This window comes from Meriones unguiculatus, chromosome 12 (assembly GCF_030254825.1).
Source record: "Meriones unguiculatus strain TT.TT164.6M chromosome 12, Bangor_MerUng_6.1, whole genome shotgun sequence".
In the NCBI taxonomy this organism is placed as follows: Eukaryota; Metazoa; Chordata; class Mammalia; order Rodentia; family Muridae; genus Meriones; species Meriones unguiculatus.
Window position 1 is genome coordinate 79,634,885 of NC_083360.1, and position 27,127 is coordinate 79,662,011.

The window sequence follows — 27,127 nt, forward strand, 5'->3', positions numbered from 1 at the left end:
TGAAGACAATTTCTAAGATTTTAAAGATCTACAGCTGTCTTCCTTGAAGTGTTCAGTATTGGACAGGAGAGAAGTTGGCTATGAAGAAGTGAAGGGGTTAAACTATGAGATGCAAAGACCAAACCAAGGAAGTAGTTGAGGCATGCTGTATGAGCCACGGCAGGAAATGACAAGAAGGGCTGGTGGAGGCTCTGGTTAGCATGGTGCTCAGTGAAGGCAGCCCCCACGTGTGAGCCAGCACGACCAACTGGCCCACCTCAACAACCTGTGGAGCTAAGGGGAATGGACTTTCTACCTCTAAAACCTAGACTCTTTTCACACCAAAGGTTATCGAAAGCATTCTGGAACCAACCAGATTGGACCATGACAGCCGTTCTGTATATTGTGGACAATCAGTGGGGGAGCCACATCGGTGCAGAGGTAATGGTGGGCATCCGCTGTGAGCCGGAAGTAGCCATCTACCAGGGACACAAACGACAAGGCCTCCCCGCGAGAAGAGAGCTTCAGTTCCTGGTGAGAGAAGACATACCACAGTTATGTCACTCCGTTCTTGTGTGGCTGGCATCCACCTGCAAATACCTTTGAAAAGCAAATGCTCTAGAGCAGGGGAATGGCTGGCTGAAGCAGGTCACACCTGGCCCCTCAGTTTCCTGACAGCAGAAGCCTGGGCAGCTTGAGAAGTGTGTGGGAGATTCAGAGAGAACAACCAAAGCAAGACTTGGCAACTTGCTGGCGTGAAAAGACCAGCAACCAAGTACTCCCTGCTCAAAGGGTAGGGATATGGACAGTAAAATATTCTGAGGTGGGAGGAGGGCACAGTGGTGAGTCACAGGTTCTGCAGCCAGCCTCTTCAAGTTCACGGCATCTCCACCTGCTAATGAGCTCAAACACAGTCAACTCACTGTTTTTACAGGTCAAAATGGTCAACTGCTGACAATTTCAAATTGTTAGGATCTATGCATCTTTAGCAGTTTGCTTGACCTGTTTGCACCTCTGTAAAATAGGGATAACTACGACCACAGAGTTAACATGGTAATTAAAACAGCTGACACTTGTAAGGTCCTTAGAGTAGGAGCTTTAGTGCAGGTGTCAGTGAAGGAAAACCAACTTAAAGGAGACAGGAATTTCTTGTGCCCTTTCCTCGTTATTACTCTTTTTGCATCTCCATATCCTGGCAGAACCAGAGGCCTAAGTGGCTAGTGTGAACTCTGACCTTCAATATGGGTGTCCTAACTGGGTGCTAGACATGACTGGCAGCTCAGACATGATAGAGCTGCTCCAAAAATGTGAACCTCACTTAACTGCTTCCCTTCCTCTGCTGTCATCTCATCAAGCTACCCACAGTGCATAACCAGACCACTGACCTGCCATCACCACCACCCCAACTCCCTCAGATTCCTTGGGAGTTGGTAACCTCTTAGAAAGCATAATAGCACAGGCAGAAAGCGTGGGCTATGGGCAGGCAGCCTCAGGCAAATCCTGCCACTCTCTCACTGTGAAGTACAAGTCCCCATGGCTCTCTATGACTGCCTCATGTTTCCTAACTGAAGCCGAGCCAACAGCTATACATCTACAGTTCTTTTAAAGCAGTGGTTCTCAATCTTCCTAATGCTGTGACCCCTAACGCAGTCCCTCATGTTGTGGTGACCCCCAGCCATAAAATTGTGTCTGCTGCTTCATGACTGTACTTTTGCTACTGTTATGAATCTCAATGTAAATATCTTATATGCAGATGGTCTTAGGTGACCCCGAGACTGGATTGCTCAAACTCTACCCCCACGTGGGTCTCGACACAGAGGCTGAGAACTGCTGTTCTGAACACTCAACAACCCAGGCTCTTCACCACACCTACAACCAGGGATGAGGCATCAATAACATGCTTCTCCCTCCTCTCCCCATTGTACTCCACCATCTCTCGACATTTCTATTTCTGGCTCTGCTTTAAAATTTATTAGATTTATTTGTGTGTGCATGAACATATGCATGCCACGGTGCGCATGTGGAGGTCAGAGAACAACTTTCTATCGTCAGTCTTCTCCTTCTCCCTATATGTGGCTCTTGGGAATCGAACTCAGGTCATCTGGCTGGGTGGCCAAGTGTCTATACCTGCTGAGCCACCTCAGCAGCTCTTAACTTTGACATTTTTTCTTTCCTGATAAAGTTATTTATTTTAATGTTTGAAAAGGGGGGGAAGGTAGACTAAGAAAATGAAAGCCCCTCACAATCTTACCACAAACATGTGCCTGTGAAGATGGAAAACTTGCTCTATGGGCCCGTGCACACACACACTAGCTAAGCTTCAAAAACTCTGAAGAAAATTAGTACTGGCCTATAGATCAATATTTACATTCTGCTTTTATTCTATTTACAGATCTCCCTTTTCAACAGTTTGCTTATGTAATACCCCACTACTCAGGTGAACTCAGATCATGTTCCCAGCCTTCTACTCTATACCTCAGTTGTTTGTAGTATTTTGACACTGTAAACACTGCTGAAATGAACTCTTTTTGTTTGATTTGATTTGTTTTGTTTGTTTTTGGAGACAGGGTTTCTCTGTGTAGCCCTGGCTGTCCTGGACCTTACTCTGTAGACCAGGCTGGCCTTGGACTTGGAGACCTGAAATGAACACTTTATAACTCACTGCCTGTATCTCACACTGTTTCTGGAAAGCATGTTCCCTGGGTTCCTAAATGGAAACGCATAGGAATATTTTCAAAGCTTTTCTCCTATGCTGTCAAGCTGCTTTCTAAAAGGCTGTCAGAAAGGCAACCTCTAGACATGAAAGTGTGACCCCATGTCCTGAGCTGCCTCACCAGGCTCTCTCTTTGCGTTGTGCATTACTTTTCTGACATTATTTTAGGCAAAGACAAGATTTCCCTGTGCTGACATCCTTCACTTTCTAAGCATGCCTCTCACACTAGCCTGTCCTCAACACGTGTTATCAGGGTGACTTCCCATGACAAAAACATGTTTACTTGGCAGAGTTACCACTTTCCCTGCCAAACTGGCCTGCTTGTCTAGGTTGTGTCCTCAAGTGATACCAAAGAACACAAAGTGAGGTGACACCCTCTTTGCTGTCCAAGTCCCTGGGTGTGCCTGACACCCTGATGGAGCTGAACTGTGGCTTGCCACAAGCTCTAAGCATGTGCCAAGTGTGACTTCCCACCATTTCATCTCAGATGACCCACCCACCTCAGCAGAGACACCCCTGGGGGCTCTAACTTCTCCTTTTAAAATCAGAGATTAATTTGTGGTTAACAGTATGGGATATACTGTGAATAGACCAGGGTCTACAGTAATAAACTTTGGGAACAGATCTATAATACACAAGTGTGGCCCAGACATCAGAAAGACCGAAGGACGGAGAAAACAAAATGTAGGGCAAAGAGGCCAGTGCTGGACTCAGCTCTGCTGTGGGGTTCTAGCATGTGAGCAGGACTAGCTGGGACCTTCGTCCCTTTCGGGCCCCTCCTCCTCGCCCCCAAGTGCCCCTTGACTAGTGTGCTGAGAAGGTAGGAAGTGGGTCTGGCTGTCCAGTGGATCAAGACTCTTAAGAGACTCCTGAGAGGTAGAGACTCCCTAGGACGTGGGACGTTAGGTCAGCAGAAGCGGCTGAAGAAGTCAGGCAACACTACTGAGGGGAAGCTAGCACACAGCAGGCTTTGTCCAGGACAGGCCTCCATCTGTCTTGGCCCACTACACCAACACGATAAAAAAATGATTTTACTCCTTTTCTTTCACATCCACTTTTTAATGTGTGTGTGTCTGCCCTGCATGTGTAAGCACCCACAGAGGCTAGAAGGCGGCATCAGATTTCCTAGAGCTGGAGTTTAAAATGGTTTTGAGTCACAGGGCATGCTGGGCTCTAAACTGGCGTCTTCTAAAAGAACAGCAATTGTTCTTACCTGTTGAGCCGTCTCCCCAGCCCACTGATCACGTATTTTTGTAAACTAAATGTTGACATTTCAGCGTCTTTGGGTGGTCAACAAACCCTAAAGCAGATGGACATTTGCAAGAACCAAGCACCTAGAACATGCCAGCGTAACTCTGGAGCAGATGCTGAAGGGGCCTGGCAGTGGAACTTTAGCTTAAAAGAGCCCATCAGCAGACCTTCCACTGGGGATGGAACTCGAAATCCTGTGCCCCAGGGCCATCCTCAGCAGTGTCTCTCTCTCACCAGCACACCCAGACGGGGCAGCTTCTGGACAGGCTTACCATGTTTTTGTTGTCCTGCTTGTTAATGCTGACCACAGACTCCTTAATTACAATGTGGGTAATTTCTGGGAAATAGGAAAAATTGTTCCAATCTTCCCGGAGTTTGTTTCTCTCCTCATCCTTCTTGTGTTTATATTCCAGTTTTTTCCGCTTCAGTTTATTTTTTTCCTTTTCGACAGGAACAACCTGATAAGATAACAAAAGTGACAGGATTTGGTTAGCTTTCTCATTTTCTGTTGGCAAAAGGCCAGTGCCTCTAAAAAAATTTATAATGGGACGAGGTACAAGGAAGAGAAAGTCAGCATTTCTAAAGTCAGAGAAACTCAGAAAACCATGGGCTTAAAAACCAATGATGGAGCCCTACCAGAGAATCTTGGGTGTTCATTCTCCAAGAATCCCTAATAAGCACCTGGATTAGAGTCCTTCCATGATTTATGCTGTGCATGTTGATGCTGGAGAGGACATAACGGGCACGCACCAACCACAGGCCTCCTCACTTCCAGAATGGACAGTGTGCTTCAGCCCAGGCATACAGCAGATCTTCCCAAATACAAATGGATGAAACCCAGTGTTTCGTCCTCCGGCTACCAATGTTTTGACTTTATAATAGTGGTGGAGTAGAGCTTTTCAAGAGATGATATGAATTCATATTTCAGCAACTGACATACTGAAGGATACATATCTGTACAAATTTATCTAGCTGACTGGCATCAGCTCTGCACAACAGGTTCCACATTAACTTCCCATCTCTACTAGTTACTTAACTAGTCAGGTCATCTCTAAGTCACTATTTACCCAGCCATAAAATATCAACTTTTAATATCAATCTTCATAAGATTAGGCACATGCCTATTTAGACATGAACTACTACAAAGAAGACCCCTGATAAGTTGGTATTGTTATTTTAGCATGAGAATAAAGCTGGAGGAGAAAATGAATCATACATCTAATATAATTCTTACAGTAATAACTATGCAGCTACAGCAATTCAGTCAGGTTCTGTGTCTACACACCATTTAGCTCTCTCAACAACAGCATGAATCAGATACAGTAACTGCAGTCAGCCAATTGATTTCATGGGTTCCACATCCACTAGTTCTGTGTGCACAGCCAACAACCAAAATGTCAGGCTGTGTATGTGTCCACATGCAGACTCCTTTCTGTCATTATTTCCTAAATAGTACAGTGTAACTATTTATGTCGCATTTACATAATATTAGGTATTATAAAGCAACTTAGAGAAAAAAATAGAAGGCTATGTATAGGTTGCGTTAAAATACTGTATCATTATCTATGAGACCTGAGCATCCACAGATTTTGGTACCTGCACAGAATCCTGGAACACCACCTGCCTCCAAGTACTAAGGGACAACTGTATCTCCACTTGACAGATGGGTCCTATGCACCTACGTGGGTAGAAGAACCCTCCTTAGGCAATATAACCATAAGGAGTAGGCCTGGAATTTGAACATGTCTCCTTAGTTTAAACATGCTATTACCTCATTTGACAAAGGCAAAAGGCTGCTGATATGGTTCAGCAGTAGAACACTTGCCTAAAACCGTGAGGCCCTAGATTTGAACAGCACTGTAATAACAAGTAAAAGGGGGGGAGGGGCGTATAGCATGCTCAACAGCCTTGATTCAATCCCCAGGACAACAAAACAGACACCTCAACAGAGCTTCCTAACACAAATGCAATTATCTATTTCATGAAGGCCTGTCTAGGTTCAGTTCTTGCCTCAACTGTGCTACAGTTAAGCTGTGAGGAATGGGTACTACATGGCCTCCGGTTGAGCCTTTGGGGGGTGAGGTCATGCAAACAGGTGATTCCAGTGACACTGGACAGTCTCTTCTTTTTCGTCAGACACCCACAGCCAAACTTACATTCGGTTTCTGCCGCCACTGGATTCCATGATTTCCAGTCACCATGACTTCATAGAGAACGTTGCCACTGTCACTCGAGTGGGACTGATTCAATTCATTTTCTGATGAAATCAGTAGCATAGAAGTCTCAAATATTTCAGCTCCATAATGTTTTGTCAAAGTTTCCAAGGTAGCCAGGTACTTCACCTTCAGATCATGTGTGGACACACTACTGTCACAGATGGTCTTGTTGTTAAATTCTTTCAGGAAATCCTTGAAAACATTATTTATTCGCATCCTGGTAAGAAGGTTCCTCTGTCTGATGGATTTATTCAATGTTTCTGGAATATATCTCTTGTAGCTAAAAGGAAATATTTTTTTAATATGTAAGTAAGCAAGAAATGATTAGAAATATGCCTCTATGACTTTTCTTGTATGTACATGAAAATGAGAAAACAGTATCTCATCCTGGGGACCATGGATGTAAACAATTATGAAGAGACAGACACAAATCTGACAGACAGTGTGCACGGCACCACATGCTCCACAGATGTCAGTGGAACAGGAGCCCTTATATATACTGTCAGATTATCTGAGTCACAAAGTAAACAGAAAAGCTGAGTCACCTACATTTTTACTTGCTGGTTTTGTTGCTCTGTGCACATGAAGACACACATGTGCATGGCTAAGACTGAGCATTAGGATGGGGGCACACATCTGTAACACTATGGAGGTAGTGGTAAGAGGATCAGAAGTTCAAAGTTATCCTCAATTTTATAGTGAGTATGAAGCTAGCCTGGGTTTAAACCCTGTTTAACAAAAAAGAAAAAGACGAGAAAGAGAGGAAAAAAGAGAGCCTGAGGATGAGTTAGAATGTTCTGAAAGGCATCAAGCTGTGCATCTCCTGTTGAGATTAAGACATTCTATGCTGCCTGCCTATCTATGCACTCTTCTATACAGATCATATAATTTCTTATGAAAAAAAAAAAAAACCTCAAAAACATTAACTACAAAAAACAGTGTCTGTACAAATACAAAAACCATGTGACTGTATCCCAGTTTGCTAAGGGGATCAACAAGTTCCCTAAGCTTTGTTACTTATCCAAGGCTGTCTAGCCATCATATCTCATCATATAGCCATGCTAAGCAAGCAAGAGGTAGTCTGGAGAAGATTGTGAATAGTAGTACCCCTGAAAGAACAGGTGCACTGGGTACAAGCAAGGACAAACTGGCCTACAGAATCCCTATAACATGAACGGTTTCAGAACAGTGGGATACTTGAATTCTTGTACCTATCAACAAGTAGCATAGTTTTTCTTTTTAAAGTAATATAACAGAGTTACAGAGGTATTGTCATTTTACTTAAGCCTTCTGAAAAAAATAAAACTTGCAGAATGAAGGTCCCAGAAAGAGAAAAAGCAGCAACTTGGAAAGTATTTAATCAGACCTCCATGAGGAGTGACTGGACACTGGAAAACACAAGAGAAATGGAAGCAACCTCATGAGATATATACCACCATCATAAACAATGCAGTCACAGATAACTCTCCCTCCATATTGGAGGGCTATTCCTGGGGGCTAGCCCCCTTTTGTGGAACTTGGGATGGAACTAGGAGCTCACACATGCTAGGCAAGAGCTCCAGCACTGTGCTATATCCTTTGCAAATAAGCTCTTTAAAATGGGGTTGCTTTTTTTTTTTTTTAAGTTTTATTTGAGACACTGTCTCACTATGTAATCCAACCTGTCCCAGAATTTGCTATGTAGACCAGGCTGCCTGCCTCTGCGTGCCTCTGCCTCTGTCTCCCAAGGGCTCCCAAGATTATCTGAGTCACAAAGTAAACAGAAAAGCTGAGTCACCTACATTTTTACTTGCTGGTTTTGTTGCTCTGTGCACATGAAGACACACATGTGCATGGCTAAGACTGAGCATTAGGATGGGGGCACACATCTGTAACACTATGGAGGTAGTGGTAAGAGGATCAGAAGTTCAAAGTTATCCTCAATTTTACTTAAAATTGCACCACTGTGCCCAAATGGAGTTGTCTTTTATGGATCACTGGTAAGTAGAAAGGTGATTCAATTTTACAAATGGGGTGAAATTAGATGGGCTGAAACTACATAGGCTGAATATTAATGTCAAACCACATTTTAATGCAAGTTTCTGTAACTAATAACTTATTAGAAGTACCAGTTCTGAGGCCACTGAGTGCAGGCTGAAGAAGGGAGCTCCAACAGGTAGCAGTGTCAGTGGTGGAATGGACAGAAAGCATGGAGGGCAGGCAGCTCACTCAACTGCCCGGCCATTTCACAGTTCTGACATTACTGGTTAGCATAAAATATATCAGGCCACAATTTCAAGTGCTACTTTGTATAAATACTCAAAGACTGGGGTCATGTAGAGAGATGTCAGAAAAACAGTGCAGCTGTCATACAAGAAAGAAAGTCTATAAAATACCATTACAGCTAGGTGAGGTGGAACATGCCTGTAACCTCAGTACTCGGGAGAGCTTGACATAGGAAGAACGTGAGTTTGAGGCCAGCCTGGACTACACACAGCAAGACTCTGCTTCAAAACTAATGTCCCCAAACAGTAACATGTCCCACAACCTACTCTGGCTGGCAGGAAGGCTTACCTGATGTCTTTGGGAAGTTCTGGCAACTGCAACTTCTTCATCATGGCATAGTGTGAGATGGCCAGGACAGCCATCCCCAGGCACTCATTCTCGATGTCATGTCCATCTTGCTCTGTCTTGGGGTCCCGAATGGGAGCCAGGCATTTGATCAAATCATACTGTCCCTTAGGAGCAAAGGGAAAAACTGAGTCATCACCTAAGCTTCAGGAGCCACGCATGTTGATTTTGAAAGCAGGGCTGTCTAAAATGCCACAAAGGAAAGAGAGGAATCAGAGTGTCTCCAGCATCAAGACTGTTCCCACCAAAATGGGTTACAAAGCAGCTAAGAATGTTCATTTCAGCAACGCGCTCTAGCTGGCCTTGTGTAGGGACGGGGTGGACGGAGTGGGCAGGGCACCAGCTCGCTTTCAGGCGTGGGTTTAGGGAAAGGAGAAGGAGTCACATTTCACACCGCATCATTACCACAAGCCATTAGTTTGTTCTACATGTACTGTTCACACTTCCAGGACAGAAAATGTCACAAAAGTACTCTCTCTCACAGATGGAGAAGACTGCAGCTCACAAACTAATGGGGACTTTAAAAACAAAAAACAAACAAACAAACAAATAAATAAATAAGCCAAGAAAAAGAACCATTACCCACAACTAGCCTTGTTCAGAGCAATGATGAGCCAGTGCAGGCTCACACTCACTAACCCCTAACCTGCTGGACTTCACCCTAGTCCTTACAACAAGCTCTGCTAGAGTCCTAAAAGGGAAAAAAATCTTATTATGAGCACTAGAGACTTGGAAATTAAGAATCCACATTTCTGGCCTCGTGGAAAGTCCATTCTGAAGAAAAGAAACAGGAAACACTAATGTTAGATGATGCAAAGAAAGAAGAGAGGCTTGGGAGCCGGGGGCATAGAGAGTGCTGGGCTGAGATGAAGCCTGACCCTGATTCCAGGGCACCTCTCCTCAACGCTGTACGGCTGCACCAACTCTCTCTAGGTTTTCCCACTCCAAGTACGGTGAACCTCCCAGCTACTCTACCTGGGCAGGGAGTGGTCTGGAGGAGCGGTTTACACTGAGACACCAACTTTCCCTGAAAGCGCTTCAGTTTCATGTTTTTGTTTTGCTTTGTTTTGCTGGGGGTGGGGGTGGGGCAGCTGCAGTTCCCCTTCTGTCCATAATAGGACTTTTTTCTTTCAGGTAAAGAAAGGTCACCTGCCAGTTTCACAAAGTTTTGAGAGAGAGAACAAGATTCTTCACCAGTGCTTGAGAAGTAAAAAAAAAAAAAAAAAAAAAAAAAAAATCTGAAGCTGACATCTTAGCAAGAGAAGGCAGAGCCTGGCTATGAACACTCTAACATAACTAGCCCAAGTAACTGCCTTTGGTCTTCCTGAAAGTGGGATTCTAGCACACGCAGAAGCAGGGCGCTCTCTTCCTTTCTTCAGAGACCTATCCCAAATAAGCTGCTTCATAGGCTCCATCACTAAAGATTGTTCCTTTCTGCTTTTGCTTTTATTTTTTTAAGACTGATTTTGCACTGTGCAGCCCAGGCTGACCTCAAACTCACAGCATGAGTCTTTAAGTGTTAGAATTACAGGTGTGAGACACCATACCTAGCCCTCATGATTTCTTATGTAGTATTTACGCATCATTTACAAACTTACTGTTTCTTGCTGTCTATCTTGAGTATACAATTGATCCACATAGAAACCATATCGTTTCACCCAAGTACCCAGTGTCTTGGCCAGTACAATGGCATAAAACAAACAAGACACAGATAGCCAGTAAATCATGGTACATAAATAAACTGGTATGAACCCATTAAAGATAAGTCTTTCTGAGACAAGTTAAAACTACATAACCATGGCGATCCTGGAAGTTAGCGCACATGCGTGTGTATATGGATGCATGCAGGCGTGCTTGTGTACACACCAGGCTGGCCTCAACTTCGCTATAGTTCTTCTGCCTCTGCCTCTAAAATGCTATGATTGTAGGTATATAGCACCGTGTCCAGCCAAACTAGTATTTGTAATGGATATCTGAAAAATGAGAAGGAAGATGAAAATGGAGTGACTAAAGAAGCAGTTTATAAACAACATGGACAATATGGTGTTTCCAAATACTGTATACGTGGTGTAATAGAAGTTTGACATTGAAATCAGAAAGCATGGCATCAAAAATGCTAGCTATCTCGAAGCAATGCAATTCCAGGCATCTCTAATCTCTCCTGGCCTAGCTGCTGCTATACTTTCCCTCAATGGCTAATCTGTGACTTCTCATGTAGGATAACAGATGACAAAGTGGCAGAAAATAGGGAAAATAGAAGAGAAGCGATTAGCCTGGAAAACCTGTAGCTGGGAGCCAGCTCCTTGGCTAACATACTGTCTTTCCCAATCATCTGGCAAGAACATCACAGGACAAGCCATAAAGCACAACCAAGTATAAGTGGACGGGGAATCTGAGCCCCACCATGTCTCCCATCCCCACTAACTCCAGGCTTCCTGGCTCAAGCTTCCTACCTGTGCAAACAGATACTCCAGAGAACTGGCGTCAAGCAGCGGGGTTGCTTCTGGAATCTTTTTCTTCTCATATCCATTTTTCTGCTTCTTTGGAGAATGTCGCCATACAGACTGTTCATTGTCATTGGTTCCATGCCAGTTGGTAAAGTAGAACCTAAAAGACAGTAAAATAATGTCAACTGTGGTGGAAGAGTCCACGGACTGATGACCTGGAAGAGGTGTCTATCCAGAGTAGCCCACACTGAAGCTGAACTGCTCTGAGGAAATTGAAAACATGAGCCTTACATCTACAACTCTCATCGCCCTGACCTAACATCCCTTCTCACTCTTCCAAGCGTGCTGCCACACTGCACCTTCGGCACCTCCTCTGGGACAGAAGGATAAAGTAATATTCTGGTGATCACAGGACAACTCTTCTGACACCTACCGTACCTCCCCCCCCCCCGAAAAAAAATAAACACCTGCCACCTACAACTAGCTGCTACGTCACAGCTCTAGTCCTGCTTGGCTGTCCTGGCCAAGACCTTTCCATTCTGGTCCTACCATTTCTGAAATCCAATTCTGGTCTACAATCAACACAATAGGTAGTGTTTCTTAGGTCTCGATGGCTGTAACTCGATGTAATCTCAATGGATTGGGGATGTATGTTACAATGAGCAAAGCCTCAAAAGCTTCAGGTGTGGTGCCATGATGAAATTGAACAGCACTTTACAGCTTTAGGCCACCTAATCCTAACAGCAATACCTCCAGGTAGACTTCATTGTTTCCTTTGTGGAGATGAGGAAAGCTGAAGTTCACTGAGGTGAGATGACCTAACACTCCAAACCTGACTCACTACCGATTTGGCCTGCCACCTGTTAAGGAAGGGTTCTGAGCTGTGTGAGCATGGCTGACCTACTCTAGCACAGCTGTCTTCAGGCTGCAGACTCAGCTCTCTCTGGGGCTTTCTCCCAAAAACACCAGTAAGTTGACAGAAAAGCAACCATATCACTAAGAGGCAATGAACAACTCCCACCCTAAAGAGCTGCTGTTAAAGTCAGACAAGAATAGAGCTGGGACAGGACACGGAGGGCTCTCAGGCAGTCTCTCCCTCTGTGGGTTCTCTGCCCCACAGTAACACACAATAACAGGAAGTGAACACAGGCCATAAGCAGAACTACACTGCAGCTTTCACAGTCCCCACAGACTTCTCTTTTCTTCTATCAAGAATTACATTTTACAGATTGACTTAAGCTCAGCTTGTTGTGATTTTAAATAAAATGTGCACACTTCATGGACCCCTGATGACACTGTGAACCCCAATACCATGTTTAATGAGTAACTTATCCAGAATAATAAATGCCGTTCTGGAGTTCCAACCTTTTAATGTTGCAATAAGACATTATCATCTGCAAATGTGTTGGGCTACCTTCATAATTATCCCAGGATACACACAACCTGTAGGCTACAGGCTGAACATGCCTGGCTCTAAAACACAAACGGCAAGCAGGTGCATAGATATGGCAAGATGTTTCTGTAAAAACAAGATGGGCTAAAGTGGCCAAAAAAACAAGCAGGCACATCTTCAAGCAGTGTGAGCAAAGTGAGAGCTCTCTGGCAGCAGAGGCCACAGCTGTCTTGCTCAGCACCAAGTCCCCAGAGCCACATAGCAGGTGCTAACTATGTGCTTGACAGATAAACAACAAATGAACAAACTCAAGGAGTGGTCAACACAGAGAGGAAAGATTTCCACCCTTTATTATTTTAAAGGCGAAAATCAGTATTTTGTAGCTTTCAGTGGTTGTAGATAACCTATCTTCTCTGTAGGTCATAAAAGGAACTGGGAGACTGACTATGGGTGTGTTTCTTCCATGCAGAACCATAAGCTGCAACAGCTACATCAGGTCTCCAAAGCAGATGCTAGACTATCCCCTTAATTTCCACACATCTCTAGGAGACCAGATTCCCATCACAGTAAGAGCACAAGGGGACCCACCACTGCAGTGGCTTGTGTTATGTGCTCAGGAAGAAAAGAGCACAGCAGAGAGGAGTCAGTCTGGCTCCACTCCTCCCTGGAAGTAAGGAGTGATCCACCAGCCAGCTACAAAGATTCAACCAGTGCTCTGAGTGAAGAGCATACAGACCAGGTAGATTGTGGTAGATAATAACCAGGACAGGACTATAAGCATTAAGTTCAACATGCCAGGTTCCCCACAGGCTTGATGGGAGAAACACTGAGGACAGGTACTCTAGGAACCAATCCAACTCATTTGTACCCCTTCCCTATTCAGCTAGGACCAACACCTTTAAATTGGTAAGAAGGTGTTTACAATCCCATTATTTAGGACCCTTCTGCAGGAAGATTGCAAGCTAAAGGCTAGACTAGGCAACTTGGCAAGATACCATGGAGGGGAAAAAAAAAAACTGTGGCGCTCACTTCGTTTGTTTAGCACAACTACTAAAATGGCAACAATACAGAGGCTACTACCATGGACCTAGTGCAAGGTGACACACAAATCAGAAGTGTGCCAGACCAGACTTAAAAAAGATGATTGCCAACATCAATGACTTTTTAATTGCTAATGAAGCAAAACTAGGCCAACAAGCCTGACTTTGCATACAGGTGCTGGCTGGGGATCCAAACTCAAGTCCTCACAAGCACTTTATTGACTAGGCCAGCTCCAATGTAACTATGAAATTCTCAGAAGTGTCAATTGACTATAAAATAAAAAGTTACCAAGCTGTTTACTTGATATACATAAATCCTGATCCTATGATAACAATTAAACAGAGTGGGGAATGAGTGCAGTGCACACCACCCACAGTCCTTTTCAGAATGATGGGGAAGGAAAGAGCAACAGATCAACCAGATATACTTTAAAATTCCAGAGAAACAATACTAGAGATGACTACACAGTCTAAGTTTGCATTTAAACACTGTACCCAATGAAAGTTTTTGTAAGTTTCTACAGAATTTTACTGAAGTCAGTCATTTTCACTTATAAGGTTTTTTCCTTAAAAAGAAGTAAAGAATATGACTGTCTTATATTAACATGCATCATCAAATCAGAAAACTATAATTTATTATAGTTTGTTTGTTTTATTTATTATAGTTTTGTTTGTTTGTTTTTCGAGAGAGGGTTTCTCTGTGTAGCCTTGACTGTCCTGGACTCACTTTGTAGACCAGGCTGACTTCGAACTCACAGAGATCGCCTGCCTCTGCCTCCCCCAGTGCTGGGATTACAGGTGTGCAGCACCCAGCAGAAAACTGTGATTAAAGTGCAAAAATATTTCCTAAAACAGAGCTGGGATGCCACTAAAACAGCCACTAGCACTTGTTTTCTTACTGTACCTTCTTCCTAGTTAGAGTACCAGCTTTCAAGCTCTTTGTAGGCTGTTCTAAAGCGAATGTCTGAGCTTAGGGTGGTATCTTCAACTTCAAAGAGACTGTGGTCAAGTCAAGGTGACAGAACGGAAGCCTTGGTGTACTTCCTGGCAGCTCACACAAAGGGGATCAGCTGAACACAATCTGTAACCAACGGAGGCAGCACCTGCATCACTGCCAAGATGGTTTCCTGGGTGTGGAACTTTGCCAACTCCTTTCTCTTTGCAATTCATCAGCTTTCCCACTGAAAAATTGGGAGAGTCAAGTCAGGCAAGCTCAGGTCCCTTGTAAATGCCAAATGCTGCCATCCTGGACTCTAAGTCTAGAAGCCTACTAGGAAAGAATCAGAACTCGAGGGCAAGCCCTTGCCCATGCTTCCAGCTACAAGTCTATCTCACAGGTGTGATCACAGAACCAGCCCCCAGGCTGTGGGAAGTAAGATGAGAGTGAGAAAAACAAATCAAAATATAGAGAGAAGGTTCAGCTGGGAGCATTAAAGAGTCCCCTAAAGCTGGGTTAAGAGTCTCACGGGATACACTGCTCTCCCCTCACAGTGAGAACTCAGCTGAGCACCAGAGAAGAATTCATCCTCTAAGATTGGAATGGTGCCTCACAACCAAAATGGAAGGAGGCGGCAGCTGGGGAACTATGGAGACAGGAGATTCTGGAGGGTGTTTCCAGAATGGCCTGGCACCCTCCTAGCATCTGAGCTGGTCTACTGACTTAACACATTTACACAAATCAAGATCCTTTTCAGAAAGGGCTCAGTCTACTTATGAGCTTCATGGCTAAGCACACATTAACTTGTACTTCACTGTTATCTAAAATACTTTCAATTCCACAGTAGCTACTCAATAACTATACTCGGAAAGTCAAAAGTCTGCACCGATGGAAGCACCAACTGTCTATGTGGCCTTGGGATATTGTAACAAAACTTGTGACATGGGATAAAAGTCAAGTGTTCATCAAAGCAAAAAGCATAAACTAGTGAGATCCCAAAGTTGTCAGGAGTGGATCAAGACATCGCTTCCTGAAAATAAGACTGAGGATTTATTTCTGTTATGTCTTCATATGATATACAGGTGCTTCTGAGCCACAACTTTTAGTAGGAAATAGATTTTATATCATAACTTAGTATATGCATATATATTACATACCTCAAAAGTTTTGAACTACAATGAACTTAGGATATAATATATACTATGTGTAAAGGAACAAAACCCATGTATATTTTAATTATAAATATTTTTATACTTTATAAACATTGTAAAATAAATTTAAAATTACATATAAATATATAAAATACATTTAAAATCACAAATACATTTATAAATATAATTTATGTTTTAATATATTATAAATTATAAATACATGTATGGTTTCTTGTTTCTTACCCTGATTTTTTTTCAAGTGCTCGTTAGAAACCACTATATTAAACCTATAGCCATGACTCACTATGTGAAAACTTTGCTAGAGGGCTTGGATTCTATCTAAAACACTCTTTGTATCATGCTTATAAAAACTGGTAAAGGTGATCAAATTCACTTTGAATCACACTTCCAACAAGGAAGATGTCCCTTCTCATACCAAGAAAACAAAATGACTGTAGCACTTCTTCCTAAGTGACTCAGGGCCTCTGGCCAAACACGGCCCCAGGGAACTCGAGAAACCCTCTGGTGCCAGCTTTGTGTACTGTACCTCATGCGGTAGTGGAGCCGGAGAGACGTTTTGTCATCCACAGTGATGGGGTGGTTCGGAGCATACCAGAGCTTGGTGCTCTCATCGTACAGGGCGAAAAGGTTGTGACAAAGAGGAGAAATACCTGGGGAAAGAGCACACCATGTAACAGGCAGATGTACTTGGCCACCTGTTCCAAAGAGCAACATCCAACAAAGATAAGGAATTCTCTCTTCCAGAAATAATCTAGGCCACCTGCATCCTCTCGGGGCAGATATAATTCTCACTATGTTCACTGGGTTTGGAGTTTTAATCATATTAATTAAGAACCACAGCTCCCCAGGAGCATGTACTGTGGCTCCTGGCAAACCAAATTTAAAAAAAAGAAGTTGATAGCTTGCTCGTTACAGGGGTCTTCCCAAACTCTGATTAAAAGATAAAACGGCTATCTCAGAGCTAGGCCTGCAGACCCCACCTGATGTGCACCTTTTTCATCAAAGCAAGGCAAGAAACACCTAAGGAAGGTAGAAATTCTTCAATCTGTTTCTTATACTTTGTTTAAACAATTCTGATGCTGGGATTATATGTCATATAAGCAAAGAAGTTGCTGACCCCCATACAAACTTCATATTAGGATAAACAATAAACAGTGACTTTGTCAGTGATTAAGATGTATTGTAATTAATAATGAATACACTTAAGTTTTCTTTACACTATCATGAATGTATTTATTAGCACTGACGAGCAAGATCTCTTAACAAAGCTGGCCCAATAGTGCTGTGCCTTCCCACTCCACTACCCGCTCCTTTAATAATAACCGTGGGAGAGCCACGTCAAGAAGCACCTGTACTCCAAACAGAAGGATGAAGGGAGATGAATGCCAATGATCAGTCGTTACTGATGTCTTTAGCTCTAGCCAAATTTCAAACTAAGAGATAGTAAACTTAAATTAACATCTCCCCACCCCAGCCCAGTAAAAGGAGTGCTTCTCCCGAAACAACAGTGACTTAACAAGACCGCTCCTGGCCCTCACAGCTTCTTCCCAGTGTGGGCCCTGGGTTGAGAAGTTACAGGCGCCTTTGCATCTCCAAGTCCTCTTCCATCACTTCAACCTGTGCCTCTCAAAAGAGAGGAGGGACTGGCAAGATAGCTCAGCAGGTAAAGGCACTTGACACCAAGCCAGATGACCTTAGTTCAATTCCTGAGACCCACATGGTAGCAGGACAGAACCAACTCTTGTAAGTTGTCATACATATGCCCATGTGCATGTGTACACACACACACACACACAAATAAATGTAAAAGAAAAAGGAAACAATGAGAAAAGTCTTCTTTTCAGTCACTTCCGAGCACATATTCCTTTAAAAACAAGAGCCAAAAGCACTGCACCTGTGTCACCAGGACTGCTCCAGGTGTGCTCCAGGTGTGCTCTAGGTGTGCACCTGTGTCACCAGGACTGCTCCAGGTATGCTCTAGGTGTGCACCTGTGTCACCAGGACTGCTCCAGGTACGATCTAGGTTTGTACTTATATATAAACTTATATATATAAGTATATATGTACTTATATATAAACTGGTCTTTCCAGGATGGCCTGGAAATCCAGCCTTTCTTTTTATATCTCCTCATTTAAATGTGCACAAATGCATTTGAAGCACAATTTATATGTAATGGTGACATTGTCTGACTCTAACATCACACTTAACCATAACTGGCAAGAAACAGGAAAAGCAAAGATACGTTTCTATATAAAAGTACCAAATAACAATACTACTAAATACTTACTACATGTCAGGCATCAGATTAGGATTACATTTTTATCATTTATTATAATTATTATTGTGTCCATGTGGGTGATGTATATGTGTGGCTATGCACATTTCATGGTGCACATGTGGAGGCCAGAGTGAACTCTGTGGAAATGGTTTTCTCCTTCCAAACACTGTATGGGAGGACGAGATGATGCAGTCACTCTACACTCTGAGTCCTGGGGACAGAACTCATGCTGCAAGTACCTTCACCTGTTGAGCTCTTTATTATTTCCCCTCCCCCTGTTCCTCTGCCCCCGAAACAAGACTGGGCTTCTCTGTGTAGCTTTGGTTGTCCTGGAACTCACTCTATAGACCAGGCTAGTCTCAAACTCACAGAGATCCACCTGCCTGTGACTTCGGGGTGCTGGGATTAAAGACGTGCCACCACAGCCTGGCCCCTTTATTGTTTTTTAATCTCCATGATACTTAATGAAATAGCATTACTTTGTCATTTTACAGTGGAGCCAACTATGCCTCCTGCTATTCACTCTCATTCAGGATTACGGAGCTAAGAGCATGCAGACTTGAGATGCAGAACAATACAGAGCTTACTGAGGGGTTGAAGCAATGTGAACTAAAAGGAAAAACTTTACCCCACTTACGTGAGAAGTGCAGAGGAAAGCAACACTGCCCCAACACCACTTACCACAGTTAACAATGGGAGCTAGAAAATTCTACAGCATTCAGTGTTCACGAATTTTCAGATTAACACAAGAGCTAGCATCCATTCTCTACACAGTACGCTGAGGAACAGACACCCCTACTGTCAGACCTGACAAACTACTGGCTAGCCAGAGTTTCTTACAAATACAACCCCCCTTTCCCACAGTCTGCAGAGCTCAGCCCATTTCACCCCATGTGGTACTGGCTTAGCATACTCTTTCACGCAACATAAGCCTCTCCCGTTCTGTGGAAGTTCTGGTGGATAAGACACTTTAGGCAGAAAGATGTGTACTGGGGCCTGCATTACATGGGGCCTCCAGAGAAGCTACGTCACTGCCAAGACCTTAAACGGTCTACAACATTCCCACAACGCTGCTCTCAGAGATAAGGGCATAGGCAGAGCATGGACCAGGCTCTCCAGCATCCCAGTGAACTACCTCATCACCGGAAGGAGAGTTACTACGACCCTTTCCAAACAGCTTTCTTGGGAAACAATTTACAAATATAAATCTACCTATTTTAGGTGTACAGTCTAATGAATTTCAGTACAGTAAGTGGATGAGCTATGTGACTGTTTTCATGATTTTATGGCCTTACTTTACTTTCCATATGGAATTAGGTAGGGAAACACTACGCGCCTCCATGGTGGAAGATAGTGAAAGGAGATTTATTTTGTTAGATGCTTTGATTCCTTACCCTAGCAAGGTAATACACTAACTTTAAGTAAAACAAGTCTACTTTTTTGTGTTTTTTAAATTAATTTTCAGATTAGCGAACAAAGGCTTTATCATGGTATTTTCAAACATATGTATTTTCATACACAAATCTCCGTTTCACACGCTAATATGACCAAGCATAGGGCAACCCTAAGATTCTCACTTCAACCTGGCACCCATGGAGAAAACAAACCAGGTAACAGAAGGACGGGCCAAACTTAAGGAATAAGAGTAATCACCAATACATTAGGAAACAGCACTACTGACTTCATCCACGCTCTCACTGGGTGCTTTACACAGCACCTCAGCTCGTGTTGATGTCATTCCAATTACAGAGCCGTGGGAGAAAACAGAATGGAGCTTGGCTGGATGTGATGGTAAATACCTGCAATCCCAGCACCACTCGGGTGTCAGGAGGAATACAGCTTTGAGGCCAGCCTGGGCAAAGGACTGAGTTCTAGAACAGCCTGAACTATAAAATGAGCCTGTCTCCCAAGACTAAGCCTCGCAGAAGGCAAGGGTCACTCCTTGGTATTCTATAGCTAGCTCATTAATGATAAAGAAAACAGATAGCATGTTTCAGTGAGGAGTAAAAGTCCAGGATTTGGAAATAAGACAGAACCTTGGCTCCCAGAACTCACACGTTGTTCTCAGCAGAAATAAAAAGAGGAGAGACTCCACATGCGCTTCTAGACAGTGCACCACGGCAGCCTCCCAGCCCTGCAGCCAGTACTCACTGCACTCCTGGGCGGCCCTGATGCACAGCTCCTCAGCGGTGTACTCCCCACTGCCCAGGCGGAGTGGCTCCCTGTCCAACAGATAGAAGGTCACTTCCACTCCTGGCTCAGGGACTACCTGCTTCACCTCCGTCTTCCTGAAGCTCCTCATTTTAGCACAGAAAGCCATGGCATTGCAGTCCTCTTTTATATTTAGATACTGTAGGAAAGAAAATAAGACAATGCAGTCATTCCGTGTGCTATTTGCTATGCAGGAAAGCAAGCAGGCACCTGTGATACTGGATGAGAACTTCTACCCTTTTCCTTTCTGGATACCAACTAGGTCAGGACTTATAAAGAGATGAAACCATAGAAAAAATTAATTATTTACAGTAACTAAGCAGTCACACCATATTCTCAATAATCAGAATCTTAGGAACGATTTGAATTGTTTTCTCTTTTTGCCCACTAGTTGTAGTTGAAAAATAAGCTCTTATCTGGAGTCACTGATGTTAAAAGACCGACACATAATCAGAATATTGCTACCTCTGCTGGGATCACATAACTTCTAAGTAACGTACAGAAAGAATCAGTCTTCTGTTCTATCTCCTACAGAACAGCAAGCTTGGTGAAGACATGGGCCATGCTGCCTCAGTGTTCATGTCCTCATCTGAGGCAACGTACAGCAAGTGACTGCTACTTACACACTCGGGAAGGCCATGAAAGATGATGACTGGTAACAGGTCCCTGTCACCAGAGGGAAACAGAAGGATAGGCATCTCATGCAAGGTAAGACCTACAGGTAAATTCTTTGCAGGAAAATTACTAAGAGAGCCTTCAAAACACATGGGCCAGGGCCAAAGCAGCAGCCCCGGGCTCTGAGTCCAGGGCAAGGGCAAGGAGGAAATGAGCAAGGGGAACCCCACATATCCTTCCAAGCCTTGCCCAACACCAATGACCTCCCAACCATTTTCCTGCCCCCAAACTATTTCCTTCCTTCCTGCCTGCAGCCCAAGTATTATCTCTGGAACAAAGATCAGATCCTCCACTAGTTGCCCGTTATCTGCAGGCTAGTTTCAAACTGACACGGCCTTGTATCTCCCAGTAGTTGTTCCCCTTGCCCTATCTCCTCTCACTTCTAGCTGCTTGAAATCCAGGCCATCAGGTATCCCTGTCCCCTCACCCCAACCCATTCTGCTTCCAGTGTTCTTCACATACACTGAGGGCACTACTGAAACACCCTCACCTCTTAGCTTTCACGGCAAAGTCCACTCTTCTTCAGAAATCAGCCCACGCTAGTAATTCCTGCAAGAAGCCTTTGCTAAGCCCCTGTTGTACCCTTAAGCTGGATGCCATCTCTCCTGTGCTCCTAAACATACCATACTAGCCACAAGATATTATGGTGATCGTATTCATATACCCGTCTGCTGTGAATTCCCTGAACATAACAGCTGTATTTGCCTTTGTATAGCCAGTATAAAGTACAGAGGCTGGCGTACAGTAAGCACTTGGGAGAGAATGCAAAGAAGCCCCTAAACATGAAGGGTCCTACACAGCATATACTGTCATAACCCTCAGCACCAAATCCCCTTGCTTAGTCTATTAGTTGCTGTGGCTAGGAAGTGAGGCCATTGAAAAAGGACATCACTCAGGTATGAGTTTCACTAGTAGAAATCAAAGGCATTCAATTTTAAGTTATAATATTCCAAATAATCTAAAAACTAGAATCTACTTGAAATCAGGCCAAAGACTAATCTGATGACTTACCCTGCAGTCCAGATAAGTAAGCAAAAGCTCAGCACTTAGACCCTAACTTGATCACCCTGAAAAACCAAGATGGAAATCAACAGTATTTTAGGCCTGCTTCACAGCGTAAGACAAAAGAAACCTCTGTCTTAGAGATTCTTTGTAGACATAACAGATGAAGAGTTCAAAGACTATAAACTATCCCTTAACTCTAAAGTAATAATACACAAAACTGTATGTGTACAGAGCATAGTGTGCTATTAGCAACAGAAAGAAAATGGCCACTGACAACTTCTGACAAGAGAGGGTCCACTGTACAAAGTGTCTCTACAGCAGCTGAAAACGTAGACACAAAGCTACACGACCAACACAGATGACACAAAGTTAAAGTACAACAGGTGCATTAGGGGCCTTTGAGCAATGCAATATGCACCAAAGCCCAAAAGAACAGAAGGTACACCGTTAACTGCAGTGGCCATCCAGGAGAGGGCACAAGAGAACTTCCTGAGGCTTATGGTGTGAGAAGACTGGTTAAGCCAGCATATCCAACACTGGGAATGAATAATATACAGATTAGATAGACGGACAGACAGACAAACCGACAGATTAAAAGGCCAGAACACAGACAGTCCTACAGGCTGATGGTCAGTTTAAGGTCAGGTGTATTAGTACAGCCATAATCTCAATACCAGGTAGGCTGAGACAAGAAGATCTCAAGTTTATAACAAATCTGGGCCACAACGTAAGGCCCTGCCTCAAAAGAAAAAAAACAAAGAAGGCAAATGTGCATACCTGCATTTATTCAGTTGTCCAGGATTCCTGTAAAGCAGACTGGGTTTTCTTCTTTACTTTCCAAAGCCCATTCAGAGCTGATCTAGAAATAAAAATAAATCAATCAAATCAGAGGTAATTAGATTTCAAAATAAGAGGGTGTCTTCATTAAGAAACCAGCAGAACCTACATGTATAGGAAAATGCATTTAGCAGAACGATATAGGTGATGACTGAAAAAGATATTAATAGGCAGAGACAATGGGTATAAAAATCAAAGATGTTTCATTGCTCCAAGAAGCCAGAACTGCTGCTTCCTAGTATAGTGCCCTGCCCTAAGAACAGCTACCAACACTTCTCTCCTGACACTGTGAGTGACAGGACAGATGCCAAATGTGCTCAGTCCTACAACGGGTTTTTGCCAACAAACAGCTATCAACTTACGGATTCAAGATTAGCTTCCCTTCATTACTTAGCATATTTTGTCAGAATCTGCTTGTAGGAAAGTACAGCCCTGGATAGCACATGGCAGAGATGGACTAGGAAGCAGAAGATGAAGGTAAGCCATCAACAGTCCCCATCATCTTACTTCATCACCATGGGAAGCAACATAAATAAAAACTCAATAGCAAGAGAATACCACAGGACCTTTGGTGTTCCTCTCACCCATCTGGTGACAGGCTAGAGATAGTAGAAGAACCCTTTCTGTAATGAGAGGGGCTTTAGTAAAAGTAATGACGGTGGGAGCTGGAGCAACTGCCCAGTGGTTCAGAACATTTGTTCTTGCAGAGGGCCTGGGTTCAGTTCTCAGCACCCACATGTGTCACACAACCATCCATAACTCCAGTTCCCGGGGATCCAATGACACCTTTTTCTGAGATCCAAGAGAAATACATGATGCTCAAACATACACTCAAAATCCACGGAAAATAAAATTAAAAAGTAGTGACCATAGGCCAGGCAGGAAATAAAAGTGTGAATTTTGATGTGGCAACTTTGGTTTGGCAACTAAAATTCAAGTACCTTCAAAAATACTGAAATAACAAATAATTTTACCTTCCACTTTAAAAATAACAGTGCATGACAAGTGCTTGAAGAATGTGAGTAGACACACAGTCTCACATGACAACAACCATTAGAAAATAACCAAAGGACAATGCTGTGCTTTGCGTAGATACAGGGCTTCAATCGCCACATTTAGAAGCCTTCCATTTGCTTTGCATGGCTCTCCATATCAGAAACTAAACTAGCTGAGGAAAAGAGCAAATGGGCCCCTGCCCATGTGGAATAGTTGACCTAGACAGAGAGACACAGACAGCCAAAATAGAGAGTATGATGCAGCCTGGAACTCTGGGAAGTGCAAGGAGTGGAAGAGGGAAGGCAAAACCACCAACGGTTGAAGGCAGTCCAAGCAAGAGCATCAGCATGCGCAAAGTCCTGGAGTGCAAGAACTAGACTAGAAACTATTCCTTTTCACACAGGGCATGGGAAGAACACGGCTGCATGCCTTTACCAAAAACAAACCAAGCTTGACCCCAAACCAGGAAAAGCTCACAGACTCAGAGCCCTTTAGAACAAAAGACACTTTACTAGTCCTGCCAGGCCGAGGTTCCTTCCATGGGGACTACTGCAACATCCTTTTTTGTACTTAAAGCTTTTTAATATGTACCATTAGGTCACGAAGAGTCGGAATTTCCCTGAACGCTAACCTTCTCCTACAACGAGGACGTCATGACAACCTATGACCAGGAGAAGTTTTGTGTCCCATTCTTTTATCTGCTGCAAACAGCACGAGGCTGAATCACAGTGTATTTCATCTCCAGTACTCCTGGGCAGAGAGAACTACAGCTCAGATCTGTGAGATGGCCTAAACCCAGAGGAACATGGTTAGCTTCAGGATTCTTAGACAGTACACAATTAACTCTGATATTTTGCATGCTGAATTAATATAATGAACTCTTAGGGAACTGACATTCTAGTAATAAAAAATAAGACATACAGCATTTAAAAAGCATTCTAGGACCTATACTAAGCTCTTCAAGAATAGCACTGTGGATCTACTTACAAGAAAGGATGGCTGCCCCTGTCATGATGACAAGTAATTTTGGTGTTCCATTTGTACCCTGGTTTTATCCAAGAAACAGTGTCAAAATAAGACAGACTGTAGTTTGCCTAATCACTTGTAGAGAAAGCAGAAAAGGAGCAAAATCTACTCGTTGGTTTTGGAAACCAAGCTGAGTGTCTTACTACAAAAGAAAATCTTCAGTGCCAGAAACACAGACCATCAGGAATCATAAAACATCATTTAAAAGACATACTTTACTGGGGATTTCAAATGGCTATCAAATAACTTAGAATTAAAATAGGAACAATAGAGATGACAGTTCACAGTGTCTGGGTAAAATCAGTGAGCTCGTTCCTTTATTACACAGGCAAGGATTTAAAAGAAAAGAGGCCTTCGTTCAGTGACACAGGGTTACTATGTGGCCAAAGTCTGCAGGTGCTGGTTTATGTGCAAGAGAAATCAGAGAAGTTCTATAGATTTCTTGAATTCTTTATCACAGTCTTATGTAAGGGACAAGCAGCTCTGCAAGGAAAACAACAAAACAGTTTTGTAAATCAGAACACACTCAACTCAAAACTCTAATCCAGATGGTTCCTGGAGTATTAATATTTGTGTAAGTGATAAAGAGATGATTAAACTTCAGATGGAGGGCAAAACAGAAACTGAACTAGACAGTTCTAATAATACAGCATGCTATCATCAGATTGTGAGTGTCTGAGCCAAAGACCACTGCCAAATTTGTGTAGCAAAAAGACTACGTGATGGCTAAAATCAATGATTAGAATCTAAATGAAACATTGCATGTGCTTGATTATTTTCACTAAAGACACTCTCTTGCCAGCTGCCAGGGTACATGTCTTTTAGCCCCAGCACTTGGGAAGCACAAGTAGGAGTCTGTCTTTGAGTTAAGAGTCTAGCCTGTTCTAAATACTGAGTTTCAGGCCAGATACTATCTTACCTAAAATGAATTATTTTAAGGAATCAAAAACCTTTCTAAAGCAAAAAGTACCAATACAATGTTGATAAACTTAAGAGTACTGCAGGCTAGAAGGCTGCTGGGCAGTGCCACAGAATAAGCAGAAGCCTGGTCTCAGCCTGCTGAGGGGTAGGTACAAAGGGTGGAGTCCTACTGACCTGGATCACTTGAATCTGGCTTCCCAAGCAAATTACTTAATATCCCTGAACCTCAATATTCTCAATGCAAGTGAGGAGATAAAACTGGCATTTATCTCACAGGACTGTCAGAAGCTAAACATCACACATAAAACACTCAACAGAGTTCAACTCTCAGGAAACTTGATCTTGACCATAATTTCTGTTCATCTGATTATGCTTACAGATACAGTTCCAGGCAAGAAGTAGCCCCAATATTTACAAAGTGACTTCACAATTTATGACGGAGCACTGGCACTTCATCTCTAGAAAGTCTGAGCTGTCTTGAGCTAACCAGTATGAGTGGGAAGAGTCCTAATGTGTGGCTCCTGATTCAAGGACCTTGCCCTTTCCACAGGGCAAGAAATCAACCTACAATTACCACCACCCCTGTCTCCTCTGGCCTTTTAGTAGTTTTCAGTCTAACATCCACCCAGGACAATGATCTCACTGCAAGCTTTTTAAAAGAACAGTCAAAAAGAAAGCCATTAAACTGGGTGTGGTGGTGCAGGCCTACAATCCAGCACCCAGGAGGTTTGGAGGATTATAAATTCCAGACTAGTTTAGGCTACAAAGTGAGTTGAGGTCAACCTGATCTGCACAGCAAGACCCTGTTTCAAAACAAACAGGAGCGGCAAAGTCATTAAGCTGCCCCACCCTGACTGTGTTCCAGCCCACAGCTACAGCATTGCTGCCACTGGAGAGAGCAGTATTCCTGTTATGCAGCACGGGCCTACCTTGCCTGGACTGGAACTCTCTTAAGGTCCTCACACATATGGGCCAGGAAAACCATCTGCTGTCTTCTAGTGGCACCTCCAGTCCTCCCACCCACAGCACCACAGAAAGACTTTCTCTGTCTCCCCCGAGACACCAGCACTTTGCTGAGACCTGGGTAACGTTCTTCCGAGAGCACAGCAAGATACTGTAAAGCTGCTGGATTCCAGCCAAACGAATGACATAACATAAATACAAAACTTGCATTTTTTTTTCCTGTCAGCAAGTCAGAATTACTGCTTTTCTATATGCCATTCCTGTCACACAGAATCACTCACTTCTAACTATAGCAGCGATTCCAGGAATACCCCACAATAATAAATGCCTCTTCATTTACAATAAACTTCTAGGGATGAACAAATGATCAATGCCAAGTCAATGGGTCGGGCTCTGCTTTGTTCCCAAAGAGCCTGCTTTAGCCAAAGAAGAGGTCTCTGACTGAGCGAACAGTAC

General features: G+C 43.3%; 1 protein-coding gene across 1 annotated transcript in view; it reads right to left on the reverse strand.

Annotated features, from left to right (window-relative positions):
• Positions 1-27,127, reverse strand: part of Jak1 (Janus kinase 1) — a 119,632-nt gene that overhangs the window by 24,183 nt on the left and 68,322 nt on the right. Inside the window, exons 2-9 of the mRNA XM_060365968.1 lie at positions 22,706-22,787; positions 20,189-20,387; positions 16,285-16,408; positions 11,223-11,376; positions 8,713-8,876; positions 6,100-6,439; positions 4,216-4,401; positions 353-510 (exon numbers count right to left, since the gene is read on the reverse strand). Of these exons, the coding sequence (XP_060221951.1) occupies positions 353-510; positions 4,216-4,401; positions 6,100-6,439; positions 8,713-8,876; positions 11,223-11,376; positions 16,285-16,408; positions 20,189-20,387; positions 22,706-22,711 (1,331 nt within the window). The 5' untranslated portion in view covers positions 22,712-22,787. The remainder of the gene's footprint in view (positions 1-352; positions 511-4,215; positions 4,402-6,099; positions 6,440-8,712; positions 8,877-11,222; positions 11,377-16,284; positions 16,409-20,188; positions 20,388-22,705; positions 22,788-27,127) is intronic.